The sequence below is a fragment of the Jaculus jaculus genome, chromosome 1, assembly GCF_020740685.1.
Source record: "Jaculus jaculus isolate mJacJac1 chromosome 1, mJacJac1.mat.Y.cur, whole genome shotgun sequence".
NCBI lineage: Eukaryota > Metazoa > Chordata > Mammalia > Rodentia > Dipodidae > Jaculus > Jaculus jaculus.
In genome coordinates, this window is record NC_059102.1 from 313,426,118 (window position 1) to 313,444,881 (window position 18,764).

General features: G+C 42.9%; 1 protein-coding gene across 1 annotated transcript; it reads left to right on the forward strand.

The window, feature by feature from the left end:
* Positions 1-4,970: 4,970 nt before the first annotated feature.
* On the forward strand, positions 4,971-12,299 carry Ccdc190 (coiled-coil domain containing 190). Its single transcript, XM_012949822.2, has 4 exons — positions 4,971-5,070; positions 6,306-6,532; positions 11,114-11,228; positions 11,515-12,299. Exons 2-4 carry the CDS (start codon positions 6,346-6,348, stop codon positions 12,101-12,103), a joined length of 891 nt encoding a protein of 296 aa, XP_012805276.2. The 5' UTR covers positions 4,971-5,070; positions 6,306-6,345; the 3' UTR covers positions 12,104-12,299.
* The last annotated feature ends 6,465 nt before the right edge of the window (positions 12,300-18,764 follow it).

Here is an 18,764-nt window from a genome sequence, read left to right on the forward strand (position 1 = left end):
AAGGGAGAAAGTAAACAAAAATATTTGTCTGAAACTCCATAAGGAAATCTAATTCTTCGTGTGCTAATTAAAAGCAAACAAATTTTAAATAGCTATTTCAATATATGGTATATGCATTTATGAAAAGGCCACAGTGAAGCCTATTACTTTGCACAAAATTAATATGCACTAATAAAAAAGACATTGAAAAAGAAATGCCCTACTCTATCTCTACTAATCTTCCTGACTTTGAAAATCCTTGTTTGGTGTTAATACTGCTATCCCTGTTTGGGTAAAATTAGTATCAGTACACTGTATATTTTCCCATCCTCTTGGTCTTGTTTACATTTGTGTGCTAAGGTGTTTGGGTTTGTGTGGCTGGTTGTTATTGTTGGCTGTGTCCAGCATCCTACAGTGTTGTCTAATTCTTCTACGTGGCTTGGCAACCCTGTTCTTGAAGGAAGGACTAATGCCATCTAAATGCATTGTCATACTTACTGTTATATTTAAATCCACCATTTGTTGCTTGGCCACTTGTTTCCTGCTTATTCTTATGGGGGTTTTTCTTCCTCTTTCCTTGCTTTGGCTTCTATTGGCTATTTTTTAGCTTGCTTATTTATTTATTTTGATTTTTCTTTTTGTATTAATTTACTTTTTATTGATAAGTTCCACAATTATAGAAGATATCCCATGGTAATGCCCTCCCTCCCCCTACTTTTCCTTTGAAACTCCACTCTCCATAATATTCCCTCCCCCTCTCAGTCTCTCTTTTATTTTGATGTCATCATCTTTTCCTCCTCTTATGCTGGTCTTGTGTAGGTAGTGTCAGGCACTGTGAGGTTAGGGATATCCAGGCCATTTTGTGTCTGGAAGAACACGTTGTAAGGAGTCCTACCCTTCCTTTGGCCCTTATGTTCTTTCTGCCACCCTCTTCCACAATGGACCCTGAGCCTTGGAAGGTGTGACAGAGAAATTTCAGTGCTGAGCACTCCTCTGTGACTTCTTCTCAGCACCATGGTGCCTTCTGAGTCACCCCAAGGTCACTACTATTGGCTATTTTTAATGATTTCATTCTATTTTATTTATTCACTAGCTACAATTCTTTGTTTTGTTATCGTAGAGGTTGTTTTAGTAGACAAAGAGCTTTAACTTAATATAATTGCCTTCAAGTGATATTATACTACTGCAAAAACACACAATTTCGTGTACTGTTTTCCTCATTTACTCTACTTCTAGCAGTGCCGTCACTTTCATAAGGATTTCATTTGCATGTTAGTTGGGCTTTTTCATTGCTGTGAGCAGAAAATTATACCTTAAAATGAGTTAGATAAGGGAGAAACCATCTTTACACTTAGCCACGTAGCTGCAGTTCCCCATGGTCCACATCATTTTGTGCAGTTTTGTATTTATGGGTGTTCTAATGTTCCCTGTATTTGAAGGATCGCCTGCAACATTTTGAACGATAAATCTGTTGAATGATTTCAGCTTCAACATGGCTGAAAATTCCTTAGTCTTTGCTCTTGAATGATGTCTGTTGGATATAAATTTCTAGTTTGTTATATTTTCCTTTAGACTTAAAAGTTCTTGATGCATGATGTTGAGGACAGTATTGTTTCTGACAAGAAGTCTGCTATAACGTTTTTTTTTATTTTTTTAATATTTTTTAAGATATTTTTTAATTTTTATTTATTTCCTTGAGAGCGACAGACAGAGGGAGAAAGAGGCAGAGAGAGAGAGAGAGAATGGCCTCCAACCATTGCAAACGAATTCCAGATGCTTGCGCCCCCTTATGCATCTGGCTAATGTGGGTCCTGGGGAATCAAGCCTCGAACCAGGGTTCTTAGGCTTCACAGGCAAGCGCTTAACTGCTACGCCATCTCACCAGCCCTGCTATAACTATTTTATCTGTGCTCCTCTGGGTGTAATATGTCTTTTTTGTTTGGCTGTTTAGTGACTTAACTGAAATAGGGCTGTCTATGTAGCCCAAGTTGGCCTTCAAACATTCCTCCTGCCTCAGCTGCCCAGGGCTGGGACCACAGGTGTGTGCTACCACACTTAGCCAGTTGTCTGGATACTTCTAAAATTGACTATTACTTTTTTAAAGGAAACTGACTTCATATATCCTCTGTCATTTTATTCATGTTTCCTTTGCTCAGCGTTCATAGGCTTCTTGGATCTGGAAGTCTGCCTGCAGCGCTGGCTTCTTTTTGCTACTACTTTCTACTGCTTCCTGGACTTATAGCTTTGTCTCCACAACTCGGGGACCCCTTCGCTGGCTGCCCCTCCTTCTGTAGGCTCAGGAAGGTCTTTCCAGAATGCACAGTAGCAATGATAAGCACACTCTGGCTTGTTTCCACTCAGTCAGGAACTCACATCATATTTGCCTTCTTATGTACGATTTTTTTAACTTTCCATATTCTATCTGCTTTTCAAATTGCTCCATGCAGAAGAATAAATCGAGTCTCTGTTACTCTATCTTTGCTGGGAACCAGGCCCTTTCACTGAACATCTGCTCTACACGAAGCAGCTTGCATTCATTCTTTGACCTGGTTCTGTCAGAAGTCCTATAGCACAAATGTCATTAACTTAATTTTATAAACAAGAAAAATGGGTCTGGAACAGGTTTACTGCCTCATGTCATACCTCCTGTATAGTGACAAATAATTTGATACTAGGTATATTTGAATACAAAAAGGAAGCTGCCTTTCTAAAATGTATTTTTTAATATTTTATTTTTATTTATTGATTGGTTTGACAGAGAAAGAGGGAGAGAGAGAGAAAATTTGTGCTCCAGGCCCTCCAGCCACTGCATACAAACTCCAGACACATGTGCCCCCTTCATCTGGCTAACGTGGGTCCTGGGGAATTGAACCTGGGTCCTTTGGCTTTGCAGGCAAATGCCTTAACCACTAAGCCATCCCTCTAATCCAGAAGCTACCTTTCTATAAAACAGAGGTTTATAGGAAAAATAAATGAGTGTGCATAGATCAAATTCATTCTATAACACTTTTTTTTTTTTTTTTTTTTTTTTTTGGTTTTTCGAGGTAGAGTCTCACTCTAGCCCAGGCTGACCTGGAATTCACTATGGAGTCTCACGTGGCTTCAAACACATGGCGATCCTCCTACCTCTGCCTCCCAAGGGTTGGGATTAAAGACATGTGCCTCCACACCCAACTTAGGCTCATTTCTTTCATTAGCCATTTTGGTACATAGTTTAAGTTTCTTCCCATAGTTTAAGTTTCTTTCCTTATGGATGGTTACAGGGGCAAAACGTGAGAATGACAGTTTTGCATTTCAATCACTATCTTTGTTGATATTTTTTCTTCCTTGTCCAATGATGATCTGCTGAGCAGAGTCCACTTCTGGCCCAATCTGTCCACTTTAAAATTCCAATCTCCTATGCAATTTGAACCCTTCCTCCCTGGACTCTGGGGACCTGGAGAAGAGGACAGAAGAGAGTCCATCCTGTCATTTTCCTTCTTCACTCCTGGGGTTCAGTGGGGAACGTGGTCTCTCCGTTTGTCATTTTAATACGAGCCAGAAACAGGAGAGGGCATAGAGTGAAGTTTGATAGCCCTCATCTCCAGCGTTACCTCTACACTGTGCATGGGACACTAGTGGTCTTTATTCCTCATCTGTGTGCTGCATTTATGCTCTGCTTTGAGACCCATGGGTTACTCGAGGCAGGTCATCTTCACTCCGATCACATCAGGCTCTGCCCATGCATCCATCTCCCTCTGGGTGAAGCACCCCCCACCACCACCACCCCCAGGAATAGCATGGCTTTCGTACTTTCACAGATCCCTGTGCTCCAGCACACAGAGCAGGTCCTCCGTGGCACTCTGAAGGGACCGAGGGTAAATGTGACACGTCTTCTCCCAGGCACACCGCACGAAGGGTCCGTCATGCCCTTCACCTGTGGATTGCTTCTTCAGCCTCTCCGCTTCAGCTGTCTCAAACGGCACACAACATTTCTGGGAAAGCCCATGCCATCGTCAACTCTAGGAATATCAGATATGTGGAATGAAGGCTTGCTGCATACTATACCAAGTCCCCACCTGGAGAGGAGGATGTGAGTCTCTCTGTGACACCCCACCATCTGCGATGATTTTCTTGGACCCCCCCACACCATGCATTTACTCAAATCCTGGAGGTAAAGAGTGACCTCGCGGAAAAGTTCAGGAAGGGAATCATTTCTCACTCAGAGAATATGACTCTCCCTTCCTCTTTCCCCTCCCAAGTAAGCTCCTTATAATAGTTTGTTTGCTGGGCAGTGTTTGTAGGTAATGGGGCCTGTTTAGCTGCTTCTCATAAGCTCTGAGGAGATTACTGGGGCCCCAGTGTTGACAGCTGTCTCTAGACTATGGCTTGCTTTCAGATGGAGCCCCAAGGCAACAATAGTAGTCCCTCCCGAGATCTTCTTATGTGACCAAGAGTCCAGCTGCCTTCCACTGCAACTACCTGAACATGAACACACAGGTTATGATAAATCTCACTTTGTCTAATGCTATTTGCCCCACTTTAAAACTGTTCAAGTGCTGAAGTGTGTTACACAGGCCACAGTCTGAGAACATACAGTAAGGTGTGCAATGGTGCAGAAAGTGCTCTGCACAATCATGAAGGGTACTTTCTTTTGGTTTCCAAGATGCAGGGACAGGGGTGGAATAACGGAAGAATGTTAAAGGAGGAGGGAGAGGTGGAGAAGAGAGAGATTACCAACACAGTGAGGCACTCTTTGCTTTCATTCTTGGCTTCCATGGACACAGCCCAGGAGTACTGTGGGCCCCTCTGGGGCGGGCTGCAAACTGGCAGGCTTCCTTCATTCTCAAAGCACTTTAGAGCTCTGGTCTCTCCAAGAGGGACTGGTTCCCATGGCCTCCAAAGCCACATTCCTGACCAGGGGAGATGAGAAGAGACATGAGAGAACAGAAATTTCAAGTGCAGTCAACAAACTCCCTGAAGACCTTTCCAAAGGTCTTCTCCTCCTCACACCAGGCTCATTACTTCATTCTTCATTCAAACGAGACTCAGCCTGACAGTGAAAGAGACCGAGACCAGCAAGATTCTCACGGAGAGAAGTGAGGTTAGTAGGTAAGTGCCGTTCGCCTTGTTTTTCAGGGAAGGGTTAGTCTTCACTTGAGACTCAGAAACAAGGCAGCTTGGCTCAGAGAAGGGTCTAAATAGGACCATGGATGGTGGGAAGAGTAGCTTGTGGCCTGTTGTATTTCCTCAGTGCCATTCAAAGCTACTAATTTTGGATGCCATTCTGTTTATATTCAGCACCCCCACTCTACCAACTCTGAGATACCAATTGCTCAGATGCCCACAAGTTGTTAGAATCTAAAGTGGTGAATCTGTTTTTGTTTTTATGGTTTTGTTTTAAGGCAAGGTCTCTCTGTGTAACTCAAACTAGCCTCAAACTTTCTGAGTAGCCCAAGCTGGCCTTGAACTCTCGATCCTCCTATCTCATCCACCCAAATGCTAGGATTACAGGTGTGTGTTACCACACCCGCCACAAAGTGGTAAATTTGAAAATTTCCTTGTGAGTGAAAGCCGTGTGGCACCTCAGTGCAGCATCCTGCACATGGCATGCATGAAATGATCACAGGCTGACAGACCTACGCATATGTGAGTGAACGAGCTGAGTGGGCCTCAGCATTTTTCTGCCTTCAGTTCTCAAGTCCTCTTGAGACCCTCTGAACAGGCTCTTTAAACACCCTTAAGAAATAGTGAAGGAGGGTTGGAGACATGGCTCAGCGGTTGACACATTTGCCTGCAAGGCCTAACAACCCAGGTTTGATTCCCCAGTACCCACATAAAGCCAGATGCATACTGATGCATGCATCTGGAGTTTGTTTGCAGCAGCTAGAAGCCCTGGCATGCCCATTTTCTCCCTCTCTCTCCTCACTCTCTCTCTCTGTCTCTCTTTTTCTCTTCCCACCTCTGCTTGTAAATAAATAAAAATATTTTTTAAAAATGCTGAAGGAGTTTCCTTACTAAGCATGAATTGTGCCTCATATGCACTTAGAGTTATATTGTTCCTTCCGAAAAGTTGTTCTATGTGTCCCACTTCATCTTTAGAGCAATCTGATTGGGGTCTGATGGGATCGCCAGTGACTGTCAGAGTTTGATTGACAAGGCGACTGGCTTCAGACCGTTCTCCCACACGCAGTTCCCAGAGGCACGTGCAGTCCCGCCGCGCAGGGGCTGCCCATCTCGCTGCGACACTCGGGAAACTCAGTGCACTGTACACCATCACTGGTTCCAAACACTGACTCTGCCTAGACGCCAGGCCAGCATCTGAGCATCTCAGCCTTGCTTTTCAGGTTGGTCGAGGTGTCTCCCTGTCTCTAGCCTGTGAAGAGGATGAACAGAGGCATGGCTGGGCAACCGCTCTACAAGCACTTTGACTTGGAGAGGAAGAGCGCCAGGCAGGCTGAAGCCAGACTCAGCCTCAGACTGGCGTGGCTGGAGACCATCTGCCTCTACCATGTGAAATCGCTGGCCAGGGAACAGAGACAGCTCCAGAAAGAACTGCAAAGGTTGCAACAAGGTGAGGTAACAAGGTGAGGTCTGCTCCTCCTCCAGACAGAGAGTGGGACAGCAGCCCACCATCTCACTGAGGGGAGAATGAGGGTCTCACTTCATGAGAGGGGCCCTTCAGGATCCTGTACTCCAGGACAGCAAGAATGTCTCATCCCCATCTAGACTATAGCAGGCCCACTCTTCCTTATTCCTCCCTGCTCCCTGAGTCCCACAGCTCTGAGGTGCTGCTCCCCAAACTCCTGAGAAAACATTTCCCAGACTTCTGTCACCACCATCCTTCAAGTTTGCTTCCTTTTGCTTAAACCTTTCATTTTCCACACTCTCATTTTATTCTTATGTGTTTTCTCACTTATATTAGAGCTGATTTAGTCTCACCTCTTTTTTGTGACACCTGTCTTTCTCTTTTGGTCTTAGCCATCACTTATTAGATAGCTATGGTAAGGTGAAGCATTTTCCTAGCCAGTTTTATGAGAGACAGAGATTTTTGATTTGAAGCTTATTTTTCTCAAATGTAAATTGGAAGTAACTGCCTAGCTTTTGAAATTATTTGAGGATTTGGAACAGATCTAAATTCAAAATAAGTGCTCGGTTATGGCTTTGTGATTTCAGTGACTCTGATGCAAACATGTAGGGCTGAAAGTGTCCCCCATGTGGTTGGGATTGCTCCGGCTGTTCAAGTTGTAGACACAAGGCACTTCCACTCACCATTAAAGCTGGACGATTTCAGTGTCACTTCAGGGCTGAGCACAGACTTGGTATACTCTGCTCCTCAGAACTACATCCCACTTTAGGGAGCTCTGAACAGGCTGTGGGGACAGGAGAAAGCCAGGTATGAGAGTGAATATAAAACCTCTCAGGTCTACCTAGTTTGGAAAGCTAGACGCACAACCCAAAGTGATGTCCAAATATTTGGGAATTCTTCCTAACATTCAATTACTTCTAATTATATTTAATGTTTCTAGCTTCCGTGATTTTGAAAGATGCCTCCTGACTGAACTACCTTTTTGCTTTCAATTTCTCTGCCTAAAAGAAAAAATCAATCCAACATAGAATGAGAGAACCATGGAAAGGGATCTAATAAGCCATGTGGCTGATTCTACTTTAATTCTCAAAACAGGACCCTGGAGAGGGCGTATAAAAGGCAAGGCTCAGGGAGGTGGCTGCCCTTGCTGCATGGAGGGTGTGTCAGTCACAGATGTATGGAAAGAGTCTAGACAAGTGACAGAAAACTAATTCAGAGGTCATTGTCTCCCAGTTCCATGGAAAGGCAGGTCCTCTCTAATAGCTCAGATTTCACACGTGATCTTAGTCATAAGGCCATGAAACTGTGTATCAGACTTCATAACAGTCAAAATGCAACAAAAAAAAAAAAGGAAAGAAAGCCAGGTGTGTTGGCACACACCTTTAATCCCAGCACTTAGGAGGCAGAGGTAGGAGGATCCTCATAACTTCAAGGCCACTCTGAGACTACATGGTAAGCTTCAGGTTAGCCTGGGCTAGAGCAAGACACTACCTTGAAAAAAATAATAATAATCTGTATTTTCTTGGTGTTTATAAGGGATTGTGTTCAGCTCCTATTCTCTATTAAGATGATAGGTATGTGCCACCATACCCATCTATCAGTCAAGCTCCTCAGAGAGTGGATGGAAATATGAAAATACAAGGTCTCTGCCCTTGAGATGTTCATGCTTAGATTGACAAGTCGCTATCCTTTAAAAAAAAAAGAAACATGACAATTCTAAATATTAAGTTAAAGTTATTTACATAGTAGAATGGGAGTCTTGGGAGCTTCCTATCTGTCAAAGGGCCCTTAGTACAATCTCCCCAAAGAGGCAAAGTGTGGGCAGAGTCTAGGAAGAAAGTGGGATGAGTGTGGGAGTGAGGAGATTGCCAGGGAACATGTAGAATAGGGCTATTCACACACACACACACACACACACACACACACACACACACACACACACAGCTTGTACAAAGAGGCATAAATGAGCATGTCTTGCCACAGGGAGTTCAGTACTGCCAAAGTTCAGACTGAGAACTGGGAAAGTGTACTGAGGTTTTCAGAAGCCAAGCAGGCAAGATAAAGTCTGGAATCAAAAATTGCTTCATATGTCTTGCAAAAGAGTTTGGATTTCACCCTGTAGGGCTTGGGAGTAGGGAGAGACTGTTAAAGTTTTAAAGCTGACTCTGGATATAGCTTAAGATAAAATAGAGCTCAGGGGTAAGTTGGAGTACATGTGATAGAATTCTGTATGTAGGCCTAAGTAGGGCATTGATCAGGTGAAAAAAAAAAAATGAAGAGACCAACATATCAAGACGTTAAGAAAGTAGAGGGGCTGGAGAGATGGCTTAGCGGTTAAGGCACTTGCCTGCAAAGCCAAAGGACCCTCGTTCAATTCCCCAGGACCCAAATAGCCCAGATGCACAAGGAGGTACATGTGTCTGGATTTCATTTGCAGTGGCTGAAGACCATGGTGTGGCCAATTCTTTCTCTCTATCTGCCTCTTTCTCTCTCTCAAGTAAATGAATAAACATAAAATAGTTTTTTTAAAAGAAAACAGAAATATCAGATACATCCAAGCATGAAGGGAACCAAAGCATATTGCCTGCTTCAAGGTAATGCCTCAAATGTACTGCTGAAACTAGATAATTGGGGGGATTCAATGCTATGTCTTCACAGACAGAACACCGGAGAAAGATCATGGATCAGAGGTTCGATATGCCCATTTCTGGACCTACTGGCCCTACCAGCTTCAACTGCAGAAAAGTGGTCTGCTTATGGGCTGGAGAGATGGCTTAGCAGTTAAGCGCTTGCCTGTGAAGCCTAAGGACCCTGGTTCGAGGCTCGGTTCCCCAGGTCCCACGTTAGCCAGATGCACAAGGGGGCGCATGCGTCTGGAGTTCGTTTGCAGAGGCTGGAAGCCCTGGCACGCCCATTCTCTCTCTCTCCCTCTCACTGTCTTTCTCTCTGTGTCTGTCGCTCTCAAATAAAAAAATAAAAAAAAAAAAATTTAAAAAAAAAAAAAAAGAAAGAAAAGTGGTCTGCTTAGAAGTAGCTCAGAAGCCCTGAGTTTATTGGGAATAGGCATCATTGATGCATGGAAAATAGCCTTAAGGAGACAATAAAGGAAGAAGGGTCCAGCAAGTCCTATCTCTTTCCTTGACTACTTCACACACATACACACAAAATAACTAGAAGACAGGGTTTTCGTAGTTTCATGTAAATTTTAGAACCCTTGCCATGTCCTATTTCCTTATTCCCTCTGCATGGTGCCTACCAACCACTGTAAGGTGGTGACCCGTGTGGCATTTTTATCTGTTCCTTTTGTTGTTGTTTGAGGAAGGGAGTGTTTGTTTGTTTGGGTGGGTGTCATGGATGGAACTCAGGGCCTGTGCGTAATAGGCAAGCACTCGACTACTGATGCACACCCCTGGCCTTGACTGCTGCAACATGAAGGAACTCCCATTAGAGCAAACTAATGCAAGGCTTTCAACTTCAACTGACGAACTCTTAGATGTCCTGAAAACTAGCAGGGCCGGTCTCCTAGAGCAGCTCTGACTACAAGATACCGAAACATCAATGAAACAAGTGTAAAGTCGTTCATGGCTTCTGGCAGTTGGGAACTCCAGCCGCAGCTGGATAAGGAGCCACATAATCGTGGTCAACGAGACAAAGTTCGCACACATAGCTATTTTGTTTGTGGAACACTGTGCTTGCCAAGTCCAACATCCGGAGAAAGCCTGCATGAGCGGAGACCGTTGAAACCTCCGCTGTCAGTGTGTCTAACTCCTCTTGGACATGTTCTAGACAAACAGTGGGAATGACATGAATGTTTCTGGTTGTTGTAATTTTTTTTGTAATTTGATTTTTGCTTGCTTATTTGAGAAAGGGAAAGAGGCAAATAGAGAGAGACTGGGAGCATCAGGGCCCCCAGCCACTACAAACAAACTCCAGACGAATGTGACACCTTGTGCATCTGGCTTATGTGGTACTAAGGGTTTAAGCCTGGGTCCTTAGGCTTCGCAGGCAAGTGTCTTAACTGCTAAGCCATCTCTCCAGCCCACATATTTTTGTTTTCATCCATTTTTTCAGAGAAGCTTAATGTGTGAGGGGAACCAAAGATTTTACACATAAGTTCTTCGAAAGCCTGCAGTCTTGCTCTCCTTGATACTCATTTTCTGGGGGTCCACAATGAAATATCACCAACTAGATGGCTTACACCACAGAACCTGAGTGTCTCGCAGTTCTGGAGTCATGAAATCAAAGTTGAGGTGCACAGAGGGCTGGTTCTTCTGTAGGTGGTGAGGCGGGGCTGTCACAGCCTCCGTTGTTGGCGTGTGGATGGTGTCTTACCCTCATGCCTCCTCCTGTGTGTGTTGCTCCTCCAATTATCATTCTCCTGAGAGCAGCCATCCTAATGGCTAGGACCCACCCTATTGACCTCATTTTAATTTGATCATCTATATAAAGAGCCCGTCTTCAAATAAGGTCACAGACAGGGAGAAACTAGGGACCAGAATATCACAGAACATGGAGGAGGCCACAGCTCCGTCCATATTAACTTGGTTGTTCATTAACTCAACGCAGAGATCCTCAAGAAAAGATCCTCTTCTTATTTGAGTAATGGACCTCAGAAGCCAAAAGATCCCATGCTGTCACCACAGAGAGGGCAGAAGCACATAGTCCCAGAGCCTAAAATTCGGTAAGAAGACACTTTAATGCGTGAGTATGACGCTGGATCCCACTTCCCACCTGACCTCTTTCAAACACCCTCCTCCCCCTAGGAGCATGTGGCCTCCTCCTTCTAAGGGACATGTCCACACGGGGCTGACCACCTGTGAGCACCCTCCACCCCGCTCTCACTCACATTATAAGCTTAGCTCATACCTCATTGCAGGGGGCTCTGGCCTAATATCTGGAAATATCTAAATATAAGCTCTTTCATCAGTTTTCAGAGACATTTCTCCTTTTCTTATCACTTTTCCCAGAGCAATGGCAACCAATCAGGCCCACGAAATAAAAACCAAGACCCAAGTGTCCACTTTATGTGACACTGGACTCAAAGACCCCAGGAGGAGCAAAGAGATATTGCTGCGTCAATATTCCAGAAGTGGCTGCATCAAGGAAGAGACCTCGCAAGTCCAGGAGGAAGGGTGTGTGAATCCACCTAAGAGCATAGACCCCAAGGGCACCTCTGTCCCCTGCCAAGATGATGAGGCTTATGCCGACAACACAGAACATGGCCCTGTCTCCAGCCCACCTGGCCAGTGTGGAACGGCACACCATGATGAGACCAAGTCAGAAAATGCCGACCCAATGCCAGGCGGGGATTCCAGGGAACAAAATTCCCGAAATTCCGTAGAATGTTCAGGAAGCTTCAAAGACGAATTCACAAAGCCAACCTTCCTAGAGTTGTTTGAAAAGGCCAAGCATGCCCACTATCTCCGGCATAGGTATCCCCCAGAATCTGAGAGGTTGCTTAGCATTGGGGAGATATTCGGGCATAGAGAGTCCTTATTGCCCCAAGCAGGCAAGAATTGTGAAAAAGGGATACCAACCGAGCCCCTTCCTCACTAGCTATCTTATGTGCCCTCGCAATAACGTGTGCCACTATCACTGAAGAAATGGGCTGCTCAAAGGCTTCAGTAAGCAATTCAGAAATGCATGACCAGTCCATGTTTGATCCTTAGGGCTTACCACTCTACTGACCAAAATTTTATAGTCTTTACCTTAAAGAAAAAGGAAAGAATATGGTAAATGAAGGGAGGAATGAATCTTGTGAAAATACTTAAATATGAGGACGTGTTTCTAATGTCATTAAAAATGTGAGTATTTGAAAGTATAGCAGTCTTGCTCTCATGCCCTTCAACTCTCATAGTAGATGCTTATGGTGCCACCTGCTGGCCAAATGGCATAGCTGCATAGCTGTTTTCCTACTATTTTCACCCGGGGAGGTGGTGATCATCTCTGAATAAAACCTGTTTCTCACCACAGCTGTGTCCTCTTTTTGAATCTTTTTCTTACGCCTTTTTCTCCCTTTACCTCCTTCCCTCTTCTCTCATCTCTCCTTCCTTCCCTCCCATAATTCTTTGCCCAGTAGTTACCTTTTAGTTTTCTCTTTCCTGGTTTATGAATAATGTTACTTTTCATATTATCCATAATCAAAGTCTTTCGAAAAATGAATCATTTCCTCTATACTAGTTTATTTATTTGCGTGTGTTTGCATGTGTGTGCACATGTGTATGTCTGAGCATGCCGGGGTCTCTTGCTGCTGCAAATGAACTCCAAACGCTGTGCCATGTTTCGTGTTTGGCTTCACATGGGTGCTGGCGAGTGGAACCTGGGTCAGCAGTCTTTGCAAGCATGCACAGTTGAACTTCTCAGCCACCTCCCCAACCCAAATTTATATGAGATTTGATCAAGAATCATCTCGCTGTAAAACAGTATGTCTAACTTCCTCAAAAGTTAATTGTTGCAAACTGCTGTGGTGCCACATCCTATATAATCCAGTACTCCAGCCTTCGGAAGGCTGAGACAGACAGGAGGGTCAACAGGTAGAGGCCAGTCTGGGCTGCATAGTGAGACTCTGCCTCAACAACAACAACAAAAAAAAAAACCCACCCCCAACTCAACCAAACAAACAAAAAGAAACATTGTTTTCAATGGACTTCCATAACTTATGCACCACTGTAAACGAATGTGATACTTTGTTTCCCATGCAGTCCAAATTTCACACTCAAAACATGTGGTTTTATACTTGTAAATCATCAGAAAACAGCAATTCATTGTCAACACATTTTAATCCTATTGTTCACCTATGCATACAATAAAATCACTTTATCATTAGTTATTCAATTTCATTAGGAAAACCAGCTTATGCTTGTAAATACAAGGTCAAGGTCAGACATTCACTGGCATGGTCAAGTCTTCAACACTAATAGCAAGCTGGGATGCCAACAGAATAAATTTGTGAACTATTGATTTATGATGAAACTGAACTTTTTTTTTTTTTTTTTTTTTGAGATGGGAAGCCTCACTACGCTGTCCAGGCTGGTCCCAAACACCTAGGCTGTAATGGTCCTCCTGCTTCAGCCTCCTGAGTTTTGGGGACTACAATCAGAACCTATTTAAAAATCAGGCAACAGCATTTGTTGTGATCTAGTATAGGGATAAGTTAAAGAAACAAAATTATTTAGATAAATGATAATGAACAACAATATGCTAATAGTATAAATTGATGGAAATAAAATTCACATTTAATTACAAGTGGGCAGTACTTTCATTAAATTACATTTACTTAACCAACACGAAATTTAATTCCCATGTAAGATGCCTTGTATTTAAAATAATGCACAATAACTTCCAGTTTTTAACATCTCATATCATCCTGATGCTTTCCACACAGCATGCCAATTATCCCTCACAATTCTCGAGATGGTTTTCTATTCCCATTTTACAAATAAGGAAATTAAGGGGCTGGGAGATGCCCAGTAGATAAAGTGCTTGCTGCTCAAGCATGAGAGCTGGAGTTCAGAATCGAAGGACACACTTAAATGCCAGGGGGCATGGTTGTCTACCCGTAATGCCAGCCCTCTCAAGGCAAAGATTGTACTTACGAAGCAAGCTGGTCAGTAGCCTGCCTGAATCAGTGAGCTCGGGGTTCTGTGAGTGACTCTGCCTCACCAAGAAAGTGGAGAGTGGTTAAGGAAGGCACCGAGGTCAGACTCTGGCCTCGACACACATGTACCTGTGTATACTCCTAAGCCCAATAATTCAGCATAGTTTAGCTCAGTAACATCTTATGCATTGGTACAAAACTTTATATTGACAAACCTCTGGTCTCCACATGCATTCATCACACACACACATTCTTGGAAAAATAATCATAGAAAATGCTGTTCCCCTAATGGCTTCCCAATTCCATTTTGAAAAACTCTCAAAAATTCATTGTGATTTTCGTTTCAGTTCTCAGCTTTTACCAGTTAACACTGAAGGGCCCAGTGTCTCCAAAGGGAAAGTCATCCTGACTACAAAGCAGAAGAAATTGTGCATAAAGCAATATGTTTTTTTTAAATTCATTATCACTTATTTGCACATGTGTGTGGTGGGGAGGAGCTACCAAGACCCCTTGATACTACAAACAAACACCAGATGCTGTACCACTTTTTGAGTCTAGCTTACATGGGTGGCTAGGGAATTAGACCCAGGCTGACAGGCTTTGCAAAGCAAATGCCTTGAACCATTGAGCTATCTCCCAGCCCCCTCAAGGACTATTTTGCCTCCACATCCAGAGCACCAGGCCAGCAGAAGAAGCATGGATCCGGTGCAAGTAGATGCCAATCAGCCCTACAGCAACAATCAATACAGTACCAGGAAGCCACTGGGAAAGAAGAGGCCAGAGATGTGTGGACTACTCGAGAGCTAACTCATCCCTTCATCTCCCTCACACCCCTTTGACAGGCACTGAGATACTGAGGATAAGAAAAGCACATAGGGACTGGAGAGATGGCTTAGTGGTTAATGTGCTTGCCTGTGAAGCCAAAGAACCTTGGAATTGATTCCCCAGGACCCATGTAAGCCAGCTGCACAAGGTAGCACAGGAATCTGGAGTTTGTTTGCAGTGGCTGGTGTCCATTTTCTCTCTCTCTCTCTCTCTCTCTCTCTCAAATAAATAAATAAAAATAAAATATTTAAAAAAAAAAAAAAAGAGCATGTAGGGGGCTGGAGAGATGACTGAGCAGTTGTGTGCTTCCAGCTCATGTACTTGGTGCCTGACAGGGTCTGAACCCTCTCCCCAGTTGAAATCTTCAGATCCCACACAAACAGCTGGGCACAGTTGCACACAGCAATAACCGAGGCCAGCAAACAGGAGTAGAGAGCAGAGAATTGCGTGGACTTGTGAAAAATAGCCAGTTCCAATATCAGTAAGGGGACTCTGGCTCAAAATGAGAACATCACAAGTGGGTGCCCACCCCCTACCCCATCACAGATGAGCCCATGGGGCACCACAAGGGTACAACCACATGCATATACCACAACACACTCCATACTACACAAAAGTAACTAAATAAATAAATGAATGGATAATTAATAGAAAGGTAGGCCACTGGCCAGGATTTTCTCTTTTGCCCAAGTTAAGCTATAAAACAGATACTACATTGGTAGATTCAGAAGACAAGTCAAAAAAGATAAATAGGGCTGGGGAGATGGCTTAGCAGTTAAGGTGCTTGCCTGCAAAGCCAAAGGACCCAAGTTTGATTCCCCAACACCCACATAAGCCAGATGCACAAGGGGGCGCACACATCTGGAGTTCATTTGCAGTGGCTGGAGGCCCTGAGGTGCCCATTCTCCCTCTCTCCCTCTCTCTGCCTCTTTCTCTCTTTCTCAAATAAATAAATAAATATTAAAAATGATAAATAAGGACACCTACACATGGTTGAATGACTATCTCCCAGAATAAATACTTTTTTGGAAAAATAAAAAACAGGCCAACATAATATTGAGTAAAATCAACAACAGTTACTGAGAAGGAAAAATACATGACCATCCCATGTTTATTACTTGCCAAGTTGAGATTTCTCAGTTCTAACTTACATAGAGAGGATCTGTACTAAATTACATGTCCTATTAAGAATACATGTATTGTAAAGCATGGTGGTGCACGCCTTTAATCCCAGCACTTGGGAGGCAGAAGTAGAAGGATCGCTGTGAGTTCACAGCCACCCTGAGACTACAGAGTTAATTCCAGGTCATCTTGGGCTAGAGTGAAACCCTACCTCAAAAAAAAGTGTGTATTTATCAGATGTTCAGAGTTATCCTTGGCTACATAGAACATATGAACATAAGAACTGTAACTTTCCAACTTCCCAATGGCTATTGTAATATGTTGCTGCTATGTGTCCTATGACAGCCATTAATGAATTAGATTATAAATTAAAGTAAATACAATTAGTTTTGAATTTTGAACCACTCAAGTTTAATTTAATTAAAGGTTGACCATGATGATGACACTTTTTGTGAAGAAGGAAATGCATATAATCATATATAAAAGGACTCAAAACACAACGCATGGGGCTGAGGAGATGGCTTAGCAGTAAGGGCACTTGCCTGTGAAGCCTAGGGACCCAGGCTCAATTCCCCAGTACCCATGTAAGCCAGGAGAACAAGGCAGTACATGCATCTAGAGTTTCTTTGCAGTGGTTAGAAACCCTGTTATGCCCATTTGCCACCCCCCATCTCTCCCTATCTCTCAAATAAGTAAAATATTTTTAAAAACACAATACTTATTTGTCAAACTCTAACTGACACTAGCCTAGACCCTCTCATTTCAAACTTCATGATTAACAAAATATCCATTCAAATAACATGTGATTAAAAAGAAAATAGATGGTCAGGGAGGTCCTTGAAGTCTCCAAAACAATCTATTTCCAAAGCTGTTGGTTTCCCACAAGAACTAGATGGCAAGAACCTATGGCTGAAGATGCTTTAGTTGCAGGACATTGAGAAACCCAGCTACACTAGCTGGAAGCCTACTCACTATTGGCTAGCTGTAATGGTGCTGGAAAGTGCTGTGCAAGCTCCTGGGGGAGAGAAGTTACCAATGGTCCTACACAACAGTGGATAGCCCAACATATCGATGGTCTCAGCCATACAGTCAGGTTTCTGACAAGAACTTCCCCATTCCTGGTACCAATTTTCTGTTGCAGTTAATTTCTTGTTCCTGGCACAAAACAGCAACCAAACACAGCTGATGGTAGGAAAGTTATTTATTCTGACTTATAGACTAGAGGAAAATCTCCATGGTGGCAGGAAAAAAGATGGTCTGAGAAGATGCTAGACATTACCTCATGGCCAACATCAGGTAGACAACAGCAACAGGAGAATATGCCCTCTAACACTGGCAAGCTAGAGCTAATAAATCATCAAGGTCCACCCCCAAGAAAATACCTCAAATTTCTATCAGCTGGGATCAAACATTCAAAGCATATGACTTTATGAAGGACACCTAATTGAAACCACAAACATTTTTTAATATGTGTTCACGAGATATCCCTATTTTGTTAAGTGGAATTAACAGCAAGCTAACCTGCTCTAGAGTCTCAGTGAGAGGCTCCATCTGCTAATCTCCTATATTTTATCTAGTTTTCTTTCCATATATGTCTAGCACCTTTCTTTTTACTCTGAATGTTATCAATGTCACTTTTCTTTACATTTGGAACCCAACATCTATTTAGTTTTGCTATTACTTTCACATGGATTTGGATGAAGAAAGACTTCCAAAATGTTTTACTAAAATTATATGTAGCTTTAAAAAATGTATCATATCTGGCATGGTGGAGCAAACCTATAATCCTGGCATTTGGGAGGCTGCAACAGAAAGATCATGAATCTGAGGCCAGCCTGGGCTACATAGTAAGGCTATGTCTCAAAATATATAAGTCAGTTAAAAAAAACAAGCAACTATTAGGGTCCCCTTCACCTTTAGATCCTAATGCACATAAACTTAAAAAAAATTAGATCAAGCTAATATTAAATAAAATCAATAGCACTTACTGAGAAGAAAAAAATATATGACCATTCTGTGTTTATAACTTAGCAAGATAAGATGGCTCAATTCTAACTTACATGGAGATGATCTGTGCTATATCATGTTTCTTATTAAAATTCATATATAATTATGGGCTGGAGGGATGGCTTAGTGGTTAAGGCATTTTCCTGCAAAGCCAAAGGACCCAGGTTCTATTCCCCAGGACCTACATTAGCCAGATGCACAAGGGGGTGCACATGTCTGTAGTTCATTTACAGTGACTGGAGGCTTTGGCTCACCCATTGTCATTCTCTCTCTCTCTCTCTCTCTCTCTCTCTCTCTCTCTCTCTCTCTCTCCCTCCCTCCTTTGTCAAATGAATAAATAAATAAAAATAAAATATTTTTTAAAATTCGTATAATTATCAGAAATTTAGAGTCATCCTTGGCTACATAGCAATTTCATAACCAATATTGTTCTCTAAAGCAGAAGCTCTAACTACCAGTATCATATTTGAGTAGGGAAAAATGTACTAAAAACACAACAATATAAAATCAGCTCTAAAATCAAGTCTGTTCAATATTTATCCACACAGCTGTAAGATAAGTGTCTTTTCGTCATAACAACAGATTCTTTTTTTTTTAATTATTTATTTATTTATTTGAGAGCGACAGACACAGAAAGACAGATAGAGAGAGAGAGAGAGAATGGGC

Bases quoted from the DNA above. Each gene is read 5' to 3' on its own strand.
- Ccdc190 (XM_012949822.2), top strand. From the start codon at position 6,346: ATGAACAGAGGCATGGCTGGGCAACCGCTCTACAAGCACTTTGACTTG. The intron at 6,533-11,113 runs GTGAGGTAACAA...AACTCAACGCAG, and splicing joins ACTGCAAAGGTTGCAACAAG to AGATCCTCAAGAAAAGATCC. The intron at 11,229-11,514 runs GTAAGAAGACAC...CACTTTTCCCAG, and splicing joins GTCCCAGAGCCTAAAATTCG to AGCAATGGCAACCAATCAGG.